The sequence below is a fragment of the Callionymus lyra genome, chromosome 1, assembly GCF_982586985.1.
Source record: "Callionymus lyra chromosome 1, fCalLyr1.hap1.1, whole genome shotgun sequence".
NCBI classification, from domain to species: Eukaryota; Metazoa; Chordata; class Actinopteri; order Syngnathiformes; family Callionymidae; genus Callionymus; species Callionymus lyra.
Genome location: NC_141818.1, coordinates 53,919,841 through 53,937,713, shown reverse-complemented (window position 1 = coordinate 53,937,713; position 17,873 = coordinate 53,919,841). Strand labels below are relative to the sequence as shown.

At 39.9% G+C, this 17,873-nt stretch overlaps 1 protein-coding gene across 2 annotated transcripts in view; it reads left to right on the top strand.

Annotated features, from left to right (window-relative positions):
* The window catches only part of adamts3 (ADAM metallopeptidase with thrombospondin type 1 motif, 3), a 167,429-nt gene that overhangs the window by 1,625 nt on the left and 147,931 nt on the right, over positions 1–17,873 (top strand). For both annotated transcript variants that reach the window (XM_087812949.1, XM_087812941.1), the window contains exon 3: positions 6,874–7,268. In XM_087812949.1, the coding sequence (XP_087669075.1) occupies positions 6,874–7,268 (395 nt within the window). The remainder of the gene's footprint in view (positions 1–6,873; positions 7,269–17,873) is intronic.

Here is a 17,873-nt window from a genome sequence, read left to right as displayed (position 1 = left end):
TTACAAAATAAAGGAATAATATACAATCAAATTTAGACTTAATAATATTCTAGATTTATTAACTTTTCCCATCATATAAAATACTTTATTCTTTACCTTCCTTCATCAGTTTCAATTTTTTAATCATTTATAATCGACACTTTTCAGAAATTGTAAATATTTTCATGCAAAAAATGTAATTTACTCACATGTGGAATGAAAGTTGAGCCTCATTTCCCTATGGTTTAATAAAGTCGATCTAATCTAATCTAATCTAATCGAATCTAATCTAATCTAATCTAATCTAATCTAATCTAATCTAATCTAATCTAATCTAATCTAAACTAATCTAATCTAAGGGTCAAACACAGTCAGACCTCGGTGACCTTCAGTGGCGACAAACAACAAAACATAAACATATTCAAGGAAACTTTATTACGTCGATATGATGAAGTTTTATTCACAGATATATTAAAAAATCTACTTTAAATCATGAGAAAATATTACCAAAAATAGAAATCACACAATTTTATTTATGAATGTTTCAATTTCATTTAATATAAATATATATATTTTCCCATTTTATTTATTGCTATCTGTATTATCTGTCGCATAAAATTAGGTTTAAATAATCGTTTCTTTCGAATCCTTTAAAGTTTTTTAACTTCCTACAGTTTCTTTGACGAATAAATGACAGTCAGCGTTTACAATAACTAGAATATAAATCTGTATTTGTCACGACCCTCTCAAAAAGAAAGTTTCATTCGACTCAACAGAGCATTTTTTACACTTTTAGCAGAAAAGAAAAACCCTATTGTTGATAATAATAAAACATTTATTTATAAACTTTAATTCAATACTAGTTTCATTCAAGGTGTGAATATGTATTTGTTCCTTGTTTTACATTTTCTATTTTGGATGCATTTCTGTTTGTCGAAATACATTATAAATAAATAAATATTTAAAATGTAGTTAGTATGTTCTCCCCGTGTTGCATGGGTTTACTCCGGACACTCCGGTTTCCTCCCACAGTCCAAAAACATACAGAGGTTGATTGAGAACTTGAGGGAAATTGTCCGTAGGTATGAGTGTGTGTGTGAATGGTTGTCTGTCTCTGTGTGTCCTGAGACAGACTGGCGTCCTGTCCAGGGTGTCCCCTGCCTCTCGCCCTATGACACTGGGACAGACTCCAGTCTCCCCGCGACCCCCACAAGGGATAAAGCGATAGAAAATGAATGAATGAACTATTTAAAAGAAAGTACTTTTAGATCATATTAACATGTTTCGCTCATTGTTCTTACCTGGTTTATATATAAATACTATGTATTAATAAGACTAAAAAATACAATTAACACGTATTTCTTCTTGAATATAACCAGTTGTTACACTTCATTTTATTCGTCATCGTATCAAAGTCTTCCCTGAACATTCTTGAGAACGTGGCACATGTCCCTCGACCCTCGACCCCGAGCAGGAGGTCGTGAAGGTGGTTTCTGACACCCGCGTCATCCGCAAACACACATGTCGTCTCCTCGGTGGAAGCAACTCTGTGGCCTCGCGCTCGCACACACTGGTATCAGATCAGTGTGAAGCGCTCCCGGGGCTTTGTCGTACAGGAAAAGAAAGCTCGGCTCCCAAATCCTGCACATCTGGTCCTCGTTGTGAGGTTAAGAAACAAGTGAGCTGCAACATCGTCCACGTAGGATCCTTCTGCTCCAGCGCCGGCACCATGGGCGCGTGCGGCTGCTTCGCCGCCACCATCATCACCTAAACCCCGGCCTTTATCGTCCTCGTAAAGCAGCCGTTTCCTCCGTTAATTGTGGTTTGGCCGGTTTTCCTTCACTTCCGTTTCCCCCCCCCTTCCTCGCTTTGCCAATTAAAGACATCTGGCTCTGATGGAGGAACACATGTTCGCTCGCATTCACCCTCCAGTCTGACATCAGGTCCTGGACTCTTGTCCTCGTGGCTCACGTCACTGACGACACCTTTAAAGACTTGAGTCCAGAAGTAGAGAAGATCCGAGCCGCGTATTATTGGATGGAAAATAGACTTTATTGATCCTTCTGTCAGGAGATTCTGTTTCCAGTTCACAGCAGACGATGATTTCATGAAAATGAGAACAAAGTGCAAATAAAGAACAAAGCCCAAGGGTCGGGAAAGTGCAAATATAAAGAACGTAGATAAAAATATGTCTCAAGATCGGATTATATATGTTTTATCTCCACTATATTCTAGTTTGAATTCGACCTGAAAAGGACCTGATTATAAGAAGAAACCACAACATTCCTAATATACAGAAATATACACAAATCTGGATAAAAACCTTTTTTTCAAGGAAATTTGAAAAATGACCCACTGGTCTTTAAAATGTTTGTTTTTTTAATAAATACATAAAATGCTACAAAACCAAAGGTCCAGGTCCTGTCAGACCATGAGACCACATTGACATTTTGAAATGTTATTTTGAATTTTTTTCTTTTCGAAAGGATTTGAAAAACTGCTCAAAAATATTCGCCTCTAGAAATAGAAATATAAAAAAATGCAGCAAAATGAAAGTGCAGGTCAGTGACGACCATCAAATGAGGACGAAATATGAGCAACAATTTGAAAAGTTATTTGCTCAAGTCTCAAATATTTGGAAAATAAATATCTTTAAAGTATATATTTTAGTGAGTATTGTTTTGATTGTTTAAACGCCTTGTGACCCTGGTCTAGAAAAGCTCCACAAATATTACTTACTTACAGATATATCAATACCAAAGTCGTCATCTCTCACCTTGACCAGAAACACATCTGCGTTCATCAGCTGCTGCCGATCATGTTCTCTGCATCAATAGACCGTATAGATGGAAGATGCTCCAGGCGTTCGGTGAACGTATGTAATCGTATCCGAGGGCGAGTTTGCTTTTCCATCTTTTTTTTCTTTTTCTCCTTCCACGTCTCCGTGGTGTGTTCAGGTCCATCAAGGAGTTCTTTGGTTCTTGAGACGCGAGTACTTTTGATGCTCATCTTTAGAAGAGCGAAGAGAGGCTTGATGTGTGTGGGCTTGACTCAGAAATAAAGTAAAGGTAGGTGTTCTTTTGGATGGTCGACAACAAGTGATAGTTCACCCAAAAAATTCTGTCACTCAATTTCTACTCACCCTCATGTCAAGTAAGAGTTGGGATTAATCTGTTCTTTTTAGAGTCAGAGACAAAAATGTTTGTTCATTTTTATGTAGCGACTGGAGCTCAGCTGTCTTCGGAGGTAGATTTGTCTCGTTATTACTAAATAAAATAAAGAACAATTTAAATAATACAAAAATAAGTAAGTTTAATCGATAATATATTTTCTTTGTTTAAAGTGTTTTAATTTGTGGCCATATAATGGTGTCCCAATTATTAAATCCCAAATAAGTCTTTTCTTTCAATCGTGAAAAAAGTTCAACTTCTTTTTAATAAAAACATATATTTTGGATGAAGTTATTTTTTTCTATTGAATAATAATGAAAGAAATCGACCTTCATAGTTGTCTTCGTCTTCATCTTCGTCCAAAAAGAGACTTAAAAACATCCAAATACTGGTCGACTGTAACGTCCATCTTGGATTGAAGCTTCAACATGAAATGAATTGTTCTGAATAAACTAAAATAAGTCTATATTTTAAGATGTTTATGATAAGAGAGACTGTCTTTCTCACCAAACATACTTAAAATATAGACTTTCTTAAGTTTCTTTTGATCAATTCTTCTCATGTTGAAGCTTCAATCCAAGATGGACGTTACAGTCGAGCAGTATTTGGATGTTTTTAAGTCTCTTTTTGGATGAAGACGAAGACAACTAAGCTCCAGTCGCTACATTAAAATGAACAAACATTTTTGTCTTCAACTCTAAAAAGAACAGATTACTCTGAAGATAATCAAAACTCTTAGTCAACATCAGAGTAGAAAATGAGTGAAGTTTGGATGAACAATCACTTTAAAAGTGGCAGTTGGTGGATCGTGTTCACTGGACTTGTGTCGAGTCAAACGCTCCAAGAGTCATCAAGGTGGAAAGAATAAGTAATCATTTCCTATTCATTTGATCGCACTGGGTGGGTTTTCTACTGTTCAAATGGTCGATGGAAACAATGAGAGCGATTATGAAAAGACAGAACGCTTGTGTTTCAACAAAGACTTCCTGCTGCTCTACGATCACTGAGAATCACAGCATGAGAAGCTGAGTTCATATTTTTAATTTCAACGTTGAATCTATATTTCCCGGCACTTTTTGAGGGTACTTCAGTCGTTCCTTTCAGAAGTTTCTCAAGTTGTTAAACTAACAACCTTATACATCTACAACATGTCGCTTTATGAACGCAACAATTCGACGAACGTCATTAACTTGACATTCTCTGAGTCTGAAATGGTTGCTCAAGTATTTCTATTCGATTCCTTTCATAACACCGTCCAAGGTCTGCTGAGCAAAGAACCGCCAGATTCAACAGAAGCTCTTTAGAAGGATCTCTGAAGGCATCTTGTTAAATGAACGTTAGTGTTTTGTTGTTGCTCGAGTGTTTCTCTTGTGGAGAAAAGATGGAACAGATGGAGGCCTTACCTGTTGTTCTGTTGTTGTTCTTCTCCTGGACTCATCCGGTGCTTCCCACACTTTTGTGAAGAGAATTTTAGTTTTCATTTCTGTTTTATTTATTATCCCCTCACTTGAAAAATAAATCATAATCGAAAGGTGAACTTTGTAGCTTAGCTGTATGAGTAGAATATCATTGTGTGAATGAAACATTAAACCCTTTAATTTCTCAAATCAAATTGAGATTCAAGACGTGAACACAGTTTTAAAGGTTGTTTTGCTCGTTTCACTGGTCGATAAAACTGTTGAAAGAGAAATCGACGCCCCGTAGCAGCTTTTATCTTTAAAGAAGTATCTAAATTCTGTGAGTCTCAGATTAAACAAACGTGTCATTTCTCATAGTAATGAGCATTATTTCGTGAAATTTAAAATTATCTTTTTTTTTGTTTTCTTTAATGCATCTGGTTCATGTCATAGTGTAAAAAAAACTAAATATCGTTGTGTCAATGATCGATTCTGTACATAAAACTAGACAATAAGTTAATTTTCTGTTGCATTTTTAATTATAAAACATTTAATCCAACATGTACCTTCATTTTTCTTCATCTGGAACTGTGGAGAACTTTAGGAAGCGAGAACAAAAACAACTCAAACTGCACTTCATCATTTTTCTATAAACATTGATTTAAAATGCTCTTTAATCCCTTTATTATTACACATTTATCAAAGTACAAGGAGACAGTTCTCCTCCCTGCAAAACCCCTTTGAGATGAAGCCGTAAAAACTGTATGAAATATTGATTTTAAAATAGTTAAACGTCTTTGTTTCGTTTTGAAACTTTAGCAACTGGACACAAAAATAACAAAATCTTTCTTTCCTGCTAAAAAAACGTTTTTCCTCCACTTTAGTTTGTGGAGTTTGTGTTTCTGTCATTCATGTGTTGCTTTATTCCAGACGTGTAATTTAGTTTTCACCGCCGACACCTGTTTGAACATCTTCTGGTCAAAACCCACCAGTTAATAACAGGCTCTAATATTTCACATTTTTTTTGTCCTGCCCTTCAAAAATAAACCTCCATCTTAACAGTGAGACACAAACCGTCTTCTCTCTTCACACGGAATAGTTTGATGTTTTTCCTCCGTCATTAAAGATCGTTTTTCTGGCCAAACACATTTTTCAGGTCAGATAATGAAACCACAGCTGTCGTAACAACGTAGAGCCTCGGAAAACATGGATCCTCATCCTTTCATCATCTGGGTTGAGTCGTTCCGATGTTGGATGGTTTCTTCTTCCTGTGGATATTCATCAGCAGCCAAGATGATCCTCCTTTTATCAGGACCGACAGCGGTGACGTTTAAGCTCTAATGACCGCACATGATGTCCGTAAACAAACACTGTGGTGATAAAACATCTGCTCCAGAAAACGATCATGTCCTTCTGAAGAATTTGAAATGCTTTTGACTTTGTTTGGGACACGTTTGTGCGTTTAAGTAAAAAAAAAAACCTTTCAACCCTAAAATAAATCTACAATCTCAGTCTGACCTCTGACCTCCAGAACACGGGGTCGACGTCTGGCTCAGAGAGTGTTTATATATCGAGAAATGACCTTTAATCTCTGCAGTAAATCAAATGATTGCTGATAAAAGTTGAGTTTGGATCAGAATAAACCAAAAAAATGAGTCAAAACATATTTTCTTATCACTAAAATGTCACAGATTAATCAAACTCTCAAACCAGAAATATCTCGTGGAAAATGTCATGAAAGTAAGAGCCGTTGGATGATGAGAAAATGATAAATGAGATGTTGGTGCTTTAACACAAGTCTGAGTCAGAGTTAAGAAAACATTTAATTTTTTTTATAACTAGTAACTAACAGATATTTTTCTAAACTGATTATCCTTCATTCTCTCTTTCTCTCACTTTAATGTACATTATCTGTAGTGATGTGTCGATGAGGCTTCATGAAACAGGCGATGTATCATGATACAGTGTCTCCAGACTTCTAGTTGTCACATCTTTGACTCTGATCTACTATTTCGAAGAAACCTTGAATCATTTTATCTCGTGGCCTGTATCACGATACATCATCCGCTGTGTCATGAAGCTTCATAAACACATCACTCCATCACATCAAGGAATAACATCATCAATTTAACCAGGAGCAAACATGTAACCCAACAAAAACAACAAAAAGAAACTATAAAACATCTGATGAAACACAGAAACTCAGTGTATTTATTTACTCAGTACTTTCACAGTTTTAACATCAGGTAAAATGTTAAATGTTGTGTTTTGAGTCTTCAGAGGTCTCTTCTCTTTTGTTTATGTCGGTCTTTCCTCTCTCGGTTCAGGTGGTTTGACGAGCCGGCTGAAGGAATACGGCCTCGTGACTCCCTTCAGCACCGACGCTCACGGAAACTACCTGTCGCACCTGCTGTCGGCTTCGCACAAGCAGCGGGTGAAGCGGGAAACTGTCGCTTCTGTCGCCGCCGAACCCGAGCAGAGGCTTTTCTTCAACATCACCGCCTTCGGGAAAGAGTTCCACCTGCGCCTGCGACCCAACGACCGGCTGGTGGCGCCCGGCGCGGTGGTGGAGTGGCACGACGACGACAATCTGACCACGAACGCGACGGACTCGGCCGAGAGGATAGAGCGACGCGACCTGCTGAAGACGGACTGCACCTTCGTCGGCGACATCACCGACGTCCCCGGGGCCTCCGTGGCGATAAACAACTGTGATGGATTGGTGAGTCGCGCTCGTCCGTAAAGCTTCCCACACCAGGTCTATTCAAGCCGGCGCCATGACCTTATCAAGTGACACCCCAGGAATGTCCATGTCTGGAACTTTTCTTTACGTCAGCATTTTTACAGCACGTAGACATATACTTCGAGCTTGAATGAAATGGGTTTTTTTTGTACGGATGTTCTTCACGGGTGAACAGCCTCCCATTGCACGCTCGACTCTTCCCAACATAAAACACCAGTTCCCCTTTGTGTACGACAACAGTGTGCAACACTAGCCTCTCCATCACCCCTCATAAAGCACTTGAACAGTAATTGGGGGGGTGACCTGGACGGAAGGCATTGTGCGCCTCAAGATTGAGGAGTTTTTTCATAATTAAAAACAGGATATACTTCATTTCATGACTGAAACACAAATATAAGAACCTGACGTTTTCCGGAAGACGATCTGACCTCGTTTTCTGGTTGAATGTATCTTAGGTTTTTTTGTGTCATCTCAGCTTTGATGTGAAATCAAACGCAACATTTGGAAGTTCCATCTTATTTATTTAGTACTACGAAAAAACGAATCATGACTATGAGTCGCCCTTAAAATATTTTAATTTATCTATAAAATTCAGCATTTTTATTTACATTTTAATTCACATTTATTAGCCAGTGATCCAAGTATTTATTTTGGTTGAACCAAATGAAGTGGGCGTCATGATTGGGGCGTCATAGCTCAGATGGTAGAGTGGTTGCCTGCCATCCTAAAGGTTGCAGGTTCAATCCCAGCTCCAGACAAGCTTGTGTCGTTGTGTCCCTGAGCAAAACTTTACCCTGATGGCAGATTCGGCGCCATGTGGTGCAGCCTACAGCCTACTCCCATCAGTATGTGTGAATGGCTGTCAAAGCGCTTTGTCACCCTGGTCTAGAAAGGCGCTATATAAATAGAGATTATTATTAAGTACAAAAATGTTATCTTGACATGGTTTCAGGGTTATAAAAAGCTAACAATAACAAAAAACACTCTGGGTGTTTTTGAAACTACTGCACAATGTTAGCCTTTTATCCTTCGCTACAAACAAGCCAAAAATATAGACTTGTTTCATTTATTTCTGAACTCTTCCTCTTGTCGAGGTTCAATACAAAGGAACATTACAGACGAGCAGTCCTAGCAGCTAGCCTAGCAACGTCTGCTAAAACAAGCTCAAAACATAGAGTTTTCGGAACAATTCCTCACGTTGTGTGTTTTTGGACGAAGATGAAGACGCTCCAGTCGCTATTAAAATGAACATACATTTTTGTCTATGACTCTAAAAAGAAATAGATTACTGTTAAAATAATCCCAACTCTTCGACATGAGGGTGAAGTAGCTTTTCAGTCGGCTACAAACTCCCACCAGGACGAATGCGCCATTAGGATCTGGTGCACTTTATGTGTGAAAATGTTTATTTATATCTCGCCTCATAATCCCATAGACCAAACATTACATTAAATTTCAGGTAGCAAATCCTTTTTTTCTAACCAAACATAATAAGAACAGATACATTTGAGCTCATTGAGAGGCGAAGAGGAGAATGCAGGCAGGGTGGAAGAGAGGTTTGATTTGCAGGTAGTTCACAGTTTGGTTTAGAGACGGCGTTTGACAAGGAATGTTGGAGTTATCAGGTGAAAGATGAGGAGAAACTAGTCACGATGGGCGATGAGGATACAGATGATTTCGTAGAATCCTTGTCTCGTCCCAGATCTACTGTCAAGAACATTCAATGTAATCCAGCAGTAGAGTCATGAGCCAGATAACGCTTCCAAGACTATGATCTTCTTCTTAAAGCATGAATAAAATCCATACGTTAAGCATCTAAATTTGCTTTTTTTGTGTCTTTTGAACACAAACAGGTTCAAATGAGAGCATTGTGCCTGGAAGGATCTCGCTAATACTTCCACGACCTTTCCCTGATATTTTGATTTAATTTTCTGTTTAATGAGCTCGTTCTGATTAATTTGGATTATCGCCTTGAGGGAGAAAACTTTATCCATAAATAAAGATAAGTTTTGAGCCTGACTACAATAGGTTGGTGTCATCAGTTTTCCTGCGAAACTAAAAATAGTTTGTGATCTCACAAGTTCAATCTCATCCCGACGCCCCTGCAGGTCGATACGAGAAGCTCGGTTGTGTACGTTTTAATTGACTTCAACTAGAATCGTGTCCTGCAAGTGTCGACTCACGTTATTGTCCTTGTTACCATTTGCATTTCATTTTGTGTGGATATTTTCCATCGATTCGATGTAAAATCTTCTGCTTCTGTGACAACTTCACGTCAAACTAAGGGCGTCATAGATGAGATGGTAGACTGGTTCGCTCGGGGCCTTAGAAGTTGCGGGTTCAAACCCGAGATTGTGGCGTTGTGTCCCTGAGCAAGACACTTTCCCCTGATTGATCCTGATGGTTGCTGCGTTGCAGCCTACTCCCATCAGTGTGTGATGGTGTGTGCGAATGGGTTGATGTGTAACTCAGTGTGAAGTGCTTTGGCTGCTGAATAAGCATTAAAAAGGGCTTTATAAGTAAGAGCCATAAGAGCCATTAAACAGGAGCTCTATCTTGAAATCTAGGCTTTGCCAAAAAAGGAAAAAAACTTTTGGAGTCAAACTACAGTTGTATTGGCTTTTTGATGTGTCTTTATTTGTAGTTGAAGGGGTTTTAGGCCATTCCAGATCACTTGAAGGGCCGGATCTTAAGTTAGGGTTAGGGGTCAAGGTTTTCCATGGTGTGATGCTAAAAAAAAGTCTTAAAACTCTTTGTCCGCATGTTTCCTCGAGTGAACTGGTCAAGTTATTAGGTATGTTTCGATATTTCTTTTAGTTTTTTTTAGATCTATTTTCTATTGTAAGTTTGTCATCACGATTTAAAGCCCAGCTACTGTGGATTACACTGAAGTATCTGAGTCTGAGTTACAGATCTAGAGTTTTGCAAGATGACTCTTCGTGCAAACACACGTCCATTCAAGTGTAAAACTTGTTTGTCCAAACATGACGTGGAGAACTGCTGAGGCTCATCTGAATCTTCTCATGTCACTTTTATGAAGTGGAGTGTCCTGGCCCAGACCCAGTGATGGGGATAGTTAAACAGGAAATGACTCTTTTCCTGCCTTTTACGATGAAACAGCCTCTTGAACGTCCCTCTAAAACAGTCCTTCCCTGACCTCAAATGCCAGAGCCGGAGCGGCCAAGAATAAATAATTCAGTTTCATAACTGGAAGAGTAAATATTGCTCCATTTGACTTGATTATGTTTGGATACAGTTTGAGCTGTTGACTTAAATCCACTTCAGTTATTGTTTTGTGTTTAATACGTTTCCTTCCATTAGCTCTGACTTGTTTTTATGACCAAGTGATTTTCCTTCCTCAAAGGACATTTCTATGCTAAAGTTCCAACAATCTTTCCGACTTTTTGTCATGTTACAGCCACAAACATGAATATATTTCAACAGGAAACAAACAAGCAACACAATCACAGCTGGAGACATGGACTGAGCCATTGTGACACACATCTGGTTTGTCTTAAATCTGGTTTCATGTTTTGGGTCTTATTTCCAACACAAAGTTGACCAGAGGAACGTCTGGGCCGATGAGGCTTTGAGAACCATTCGTCCTCGCTTCAGAGAGAGGTGGTGCTCTCGGTTCTTCAAGCTTCAAACAAGCCTTTGAGGGAAACCGTCAACAGATCAAAACCAAAAACGACCACCGAGTGAGCCTTGACCAGAAGCACACAGTTGCATTTATCGATCTTCGAGCAGCTCTAGCACAGAGACAGGACTTGTGTAGACGGTGGACGACCAGGTCTGTAGTCCTGCAGGTGTTCTTACCTTATAGTGAACTCAACGGTGCTTCTGGGAACATTCAAGGCTTGGAATATCTTGCTTTAATTGTGTCAAATGAGCTACTGGACTGGTTTCCTGGACAGTTGTGTTCTCTATTTGACGTATACATTTGTGTACGTGTTTCTGATGTGATTCTATCAAACTAAGGTTAAAAAACAATGATGTTATTCACAACTTCAAACTAAAACACCAGTTGAACACAGAATTAAGAATTCCTGATTCTTTTTCAATATTTAGGATTAGCATTGATACTCGGCAGCTTCACTCCCTCATCTTTTCTTCTTGCACAAGTTATTTCAGGGGCCCCATGAAACTATTTCTTTAAATCTATGCACTTTATATTTGAACTTTGTTATCTCTTTGAACTTTGTTCTTTTCATTCCACTTTTTTTCTTGGTTTTTCTGAATCTATCGTCTGCTGTGAACTGAAAACCCGAACTTCTGATGGAGGTCTCCAGAGGGATCCATAAAGTCTATCGAAAATATTTCCTCATTTTTCTTTTTTATTTCCAGTATTGGGAAAGAACAGCCAATCCCGTTTTTTTTTTTTGTTCCTTCTCTCGGGGCCGTCTCGTCATAAATATGATGTCTGGTTGATTTTTCTCAGCTGGAATAAAAAGCAGTTTTTCTATTACGCTGCTCAGCGAACCGAACTGTCTGTGGAAATATTTGACTGAAAAGGCTTTGTCGGAAGATGGGATCTGATAAGCTCCACGATCAACCGTCTGAAGGTCACAAACTCTTGCGAAGACGAGACGGCATCTGCAATAAATCTCTGAAGATGGAGTCATAGTTCGCCATTATCATTCACCGTCGCTCGGTTTCTGTTGGCTTCTGTATCCTCGTGACTTTGTTCTTCGTCAGAACTTTTGATTCAAGACACAACATAGACTTCAGACGCCACCGTGCTGTAGAAATCACTTCGGTCTCTTGAACGATTGTCTAGTCAATGAAAGACAGAATGTTTTTAAATGTTCAACATATAGAAATGTATTTATTTTAATTTGATTTAATTTTCCGGATCAATCATTTGGTGGAATTCAAAGAATGAATGATGAGTGAATGAATATTTTTGTTGAACAGAAGTTTATTAGCGATGAAAAACTAGATGGAATTCAAATAGTTACCGTCTAAGTACGTCTAGTAGAAAGTTTCAAAACAATGTAAACATCATTGACGTGATGTTAGAACATCTTTGTCATTTTCATTTGATCGAGTTTAAATTTTCAATGAATTGAGGTAAAATTGAAAACAAAAGAATAACATACAAAATGAAAAGCTAAATTAACTAAAATATATCTATCTATATTTATATAAATGGTCTTTTAATATATTTTTTTCTTATTCTTTTTTAATATATATCAAATTTCCCCCTTGTCTTTTTCTTTCATTCCGATTTTCTGAACTTAGCCGAGAACAGTCTTTAAAAGACAAAATCAGACTAAATGAAACTTGTGTAGAAGTGAACAAGTTTCCTCAAATCACATACATTTCCATAAACTTCAAAACCCTTTATATAAATAAAGAAAATGGTAATAATTATCCAAAAAATACTTGTTAAATATAAGTCAATTCTTTGTAATTTGTTGTGCTTTTTTAATTGATAATGCTTCAGTCAGTGAAGAGATCAGGTTTTTCACGAGTACATTTATCTTAACACATCAGCTGATTATTTCTATGATATAAAGAAACTTCTCGAACCTCTTTTGAAATCCAACAAAATAAGTTTTCTTCTTTCTATTTGGTTCTTTGTCTGAAAGAGCATCTTCTGGACGACGCAGCTCTTCAATCCTTCAGCCAAACTTCTGTGATTTGTTGTGATCGATTCCAGATGAAAAATGTTTCTGACAAGTTTGTAAGACGTTAGAAAGTTTCTGAAGCGGTTCAACCGTCGACGGACCGTCACAGATTTGTACTTTTGGTTTGAGAGCAGGAAGAGTTATTTGAAGAAAACAGGTTTCCTGGTCCGAGGAAGACTCAGAAAAACAGCATCGGTACCTTTTTATTGCTTTAAAAACACTATGTTCCAACTGACCAATAAAAAAGGAACTTTTTGAAACTAAATACTTCAAAATAAAATGCTTTGATAGCAATGCAGTAACACGACTAGATAAAAAAAAAAACAGTCAACAAGTTCTGGCAATCTGCTTTAATTTACACTGAAAGATTTTGCAGTCTCTTGTTCTTTACGCTGCCGTCTCCAACAGCTCTTTGATTAACTAATGACAACTCGATATATGCAGAAAATGAAGTGTAGAAACAGAAAAAACTATCTATCATCACACTTTGTTCTTCAACTCTTCTATCCTGCTCTAGAGCGCCCCCTGGAGGCCTTTACATTTTTTTAAATAGTTATATCGTTAAAGACAGTTCACTGAGAGTATAAAAAGTGGCTTATATTTTGGAAATGCTTTGATTTATATCCTGTATATGAATGTAAAAAAAGAAAGAAAGGCTGTTTCGAGTGACAAGTGTGTGTTTAGAGGTTCATTCGTGAGACGCAAGTCTTCAAAGGACTGGATCGATCCAGCTTTTCGACGAAAACACGATGACTCCGTCCCAAAACCCTCCTTTGATGTGACGAGAAGTGTTTTAACGCAGTGACCGGGGTTGTCCTGGCGAGTCAGAAAACGACGAGTCAGCAGAAACGTGCGCCGACGAGGTTTTCCCTGCAGAAGAAGAACATTCCTGCTCTTGTATTGTTTGCCGCCTAATTGCAAAGGACTGCGTCGCCGAGGATCAAAGGTTCGCCAGCGTAGCAGTTTATGGAGAAAACCTGTCGTGGAGGACGACACTCTTTCATCTCCGGCTCGTGCTCACAGCCAGCTTTACTTGTTTCCTGATTATAGTCCGAGCCTCCGAGCCGCCGCTGAAGCTGCCGACCGTGATGGGATGATGGAATGATGGAATGATGGAATGATGGAATGATGGAATGATGGAATGATGGAATGATGGAGGGAAGGAATGATGGAGGGAAGGATCGGCTCAATGTTGAGTTCGTGAAACTACGAACATCAGGGTCATGGAACAGATGGATTGAGTTTATAAGAAACTTATCTTTTATTCATCTCGGCTGTTAACAAAAACTTACATTTAAAGGGAAATCTCCAGAATTTCAAAGCAAAACTTATCATAGTTCTTCCTGGAATGTTTGTCAGTTTGAAGCATCATTTTAAAAGTTCTTTATTTAGTTGATAATGAGACGAACAATATGAAAACATGTTGCTGCTGTTTTATCATTGTGATCAAGGAACATTTGTTTAAATTCACTTGTCTGGCTTCTCTCCGCTTCTGCTCACACTCTTTAGCTTCCAAAATTCTTAAATTTTATACATTGTTTCGATGTATTTTAGGCTTTTACAAGGTCTTGGCTAATGCCATTGGTTGGTTTTTGGTAAGAGCGTAGCGTACGTAACGCCTGTGGTCGCTGGTTCAATTCCCAGTTAAGTCAATTTCTTGCATTGAGCCACCAACATGCTTGTATTTTTTTAAGTTGTTTTTGTAAGATTTGATTCCATTTTTTGTTTTTTTAGGTCAGGCTAATGCTATTTACGGTCTTGTGGTAAAAGCTTAGAACTCTTAGTCTCTGGTTCAACTCCCAGTCTAAAGGTTTCCCTTTTCTTGCGCCACCACGGTTCCTGAGGAAGTTGTTTTACTTATTTTGTTGTTGGTTTGTGCCACAAAAATTCTTCTATTATTTATTTCATTTTTCAAAATGAATTAATTTTATTCTGTGGGTTCATACGGTGATGTCAGGCTAATGTTACTGGATAGATGGCGGTGAGAGCTTAGGTTCAATTCCCAGGTACAAGTTTTAGCCTTGAGCAACCGAACATTCTTGAATCATTACATTTCTTTTATTTATTTGATCGTATTCTGTGCTTTTTCAAAAGTGCAGAAAACAGTTTCACCCATTTTTGACCCTTTGTTCCTGAGAAACAAAGTATTTTTATATTCATTTGTTTGTTTTCCTGTGCTAAGTGGTAAGATCTTACCACACTTAGTCTCTGGTTCAATTCCAGGATACAGGTTATACATTTTTGCCTTTAGCAACACAAATCTGTAATGTTTAAATGCTCTTTTTTTTTGCTTTGCTTGTATTTTGAGCTTTTATAAGCTTATATTGGGCTAATGCTAAAGGTGGGTTAGAAGTAAGAACTGTTACCCACAGCAGTTCCTGGTTCAATTCCCATTTAAAAGTTTAGCTTTCATTTCCGTTAGCCACCAACGTTCTTGAAGTATAAAGTGGTTTTTATGGATTTGATTGTATGTTGTGCTTTCATAAGATCGTGTCGGGCTAATGCTAAAGGTGCGCTAGTGATAAGAACTGAGAACTCTTACCCACAGTAGTCCATGGTTCAATTCCCAGTCCCAAGTTTCACTCTTCCTCCTGATGAGCAATACAATAGTTTTATTGTTTTGATTGTATTCTGGGATTTTACAAGGTCATGCTAATGATAGTATCACTGGAGTTCAGTACTTTTTACCTCCTGGTTCAATTCCCAATCACAAGTCAGTTGTGTTGCCATGAGCCGACATCCTTAAGAAATGAAAGTAGTAAAATTGATTTGATAGTACACCTTGTTTGAAGAGCTTCTTGGCAGAGGTATGTGTCGTCGTAGTGCTCTTCCTTCCACACTGAGTCTGGTTCTGCTCAAGGTTTCTGACGTAGTGTTTTCTTCGTGTTATTTGAAGGGCAAAGTGTCTGCGTTCTGACCCGACACTTCAGATGAAACAGGCCTGAATTGAAATTCTTGTTCGGCAGTAACGTTGCATTAAAAAAAGCCTGATTTGATTTGTCGGTCGAAAAACCCTCAGCCGTGGATCCACAAATATATCTTGGAAGGTTTAATAAGGAAGGCGGTCGCTCGCGCTGAGGTCGTCGGACGTGGACTCGGCGGTTCTCGCTGCGAGAAGACTGACTCGTTTGTGAGACTCTCGCCTCGGCCCGAGGAACACTGGAGCTTTGTGCGGCGCCGGAGCCGAACCCTGGGATAGATCTCCTGCTCATGCGAGGGCTCCTCAGAACCAGCCTCAGAACCCTCCTCAGAACCAGCCTCAGAACCCTCCTCAGATCCCTCCTCAGGACGCTCCTCAGGACCCTCCTCAGGACCCTCCTCGGAACCCTCCTCAGATCCCTCCTCAGAACCCTCCTCAGATCCCTCCTCAGAACCCTCCTCAGATCCCTCCTCAGAACCCTCCTCAGATCCCTCCTCAGAACCCTCCTCAGAACCTTCCTCAGATCCCTCCTCAGTACCCTCCTCAGATCCCTCCTCAGATCCCTCCTCGGAACCCTCCTCGGAACCCTCCTCAGATCCCTCCTCAGTACCCTCCTCAGATCCCTCCTCAGATCCCTCCTCGGAACCCTCCTCGGAACCCTCCTCAGAACCCTCCTCAGAACCCTCCTCAGAACCCTCCTCAGATCCCTCCTCAGATCCCTCCTCAGATCCCTCCTCAGAACCCTCCTCAGTAGCCTCCTCAGATCCCTCCTCAGAACCCTCCTCAGTACCCTCCTCAGATCCCTCCTCAGAACCCTCCTCAGAACCCTCCTCAGAACCCTCCTCAGATCCCTCCTCGGAACCCTCCTCAGATCCCTCCTCGGAACCCTCCTCAGATCCCTCCTCAGAACCCTCCTCAGATCCCTCCTCGGAACCCTCCTCAGAACCCTCCTCAGAACCCGCTGGACCTTCTGCATCTCTACAGCTGCTCACAGCTGCTCCCGGAGTCACGTCGTCCAGAAGCAGTAAAAAATCGGACATTGTTGCCTCGAACACCAGCCGCTATAACGGCGTTTCCTTCCATAATGACAGAGCTGGACGCTCCGAACACACCTGGTCTGTGGGGCTGTTTATTTGAATTGGACCAGGAGCGAAACACCATCGTAAACAGTCACGTGCCGGAGAACGGGCTCGGCTGTGCGACCGTTTTCGCTCGTTGTTTTTTCCTTTGCTAAAGTTCACATGAATGAAAACATTGAGCGTTGGCCTCTTAAGAGAAACGATAAGAGCAAACAGGAAAGGAATGCGTCTGACCTCGAGATGTCAGGAGTGGGTGGATACTGTATAATTCCCCCCACACATCACTGTAAGTTCACGTCTGGCCTCTGCTCGTGTAAACTCGTTGCACACTGGTGGGTCTTGTCGTCGCTCATACTTGGGATGCTTCACGAGTGAAGATACGAGTCTCTCTCTTGAGTCACGATGTTTTGGATGATGCTCTTCTCAACCCCCAGGTATGAACCGTCCTCCAGGGACACCGACTCTCGGTCTCTCTGTGGATGTCGTCGCTGCTTCTCAAAGGACGTCTGAGTCACTCTGTGTCCGTCGCTTCATCTGTCGCTTCATCTGTCGCTTCATCTGTCGTCAGAATGTCGTCAGAAGTAGAAATCCACAGCCAGTGTTACACAACATGTGCAAATAAATACACAATTTAGAGCGTTCACAAGAAGGTTGCTGGTTCGCTTCCAGGGCCGAGCCAACTTGTGACCTTGTCAACCGTGTGTCAACAATGACTGATCCAGGATCTTCACCACGTCATCAGATCCCGAGTTCTCTCCAGCACCCCCATGGACCCTCCTACACTCTCCTCTTTTCTCTCACTATATCCTCCCTCACTCCTCTCCTTATCCATCTGTCTACCCCCCCATCCTTCCTCCCAGCCGGTCAAAGCGGCAGGCCGTCAACAATGAGTCTGGTTCTGCTCGAGGTTTCTTCTAAAAGGAAGTTTTTCCTCTCCATTGCTCACTGTACA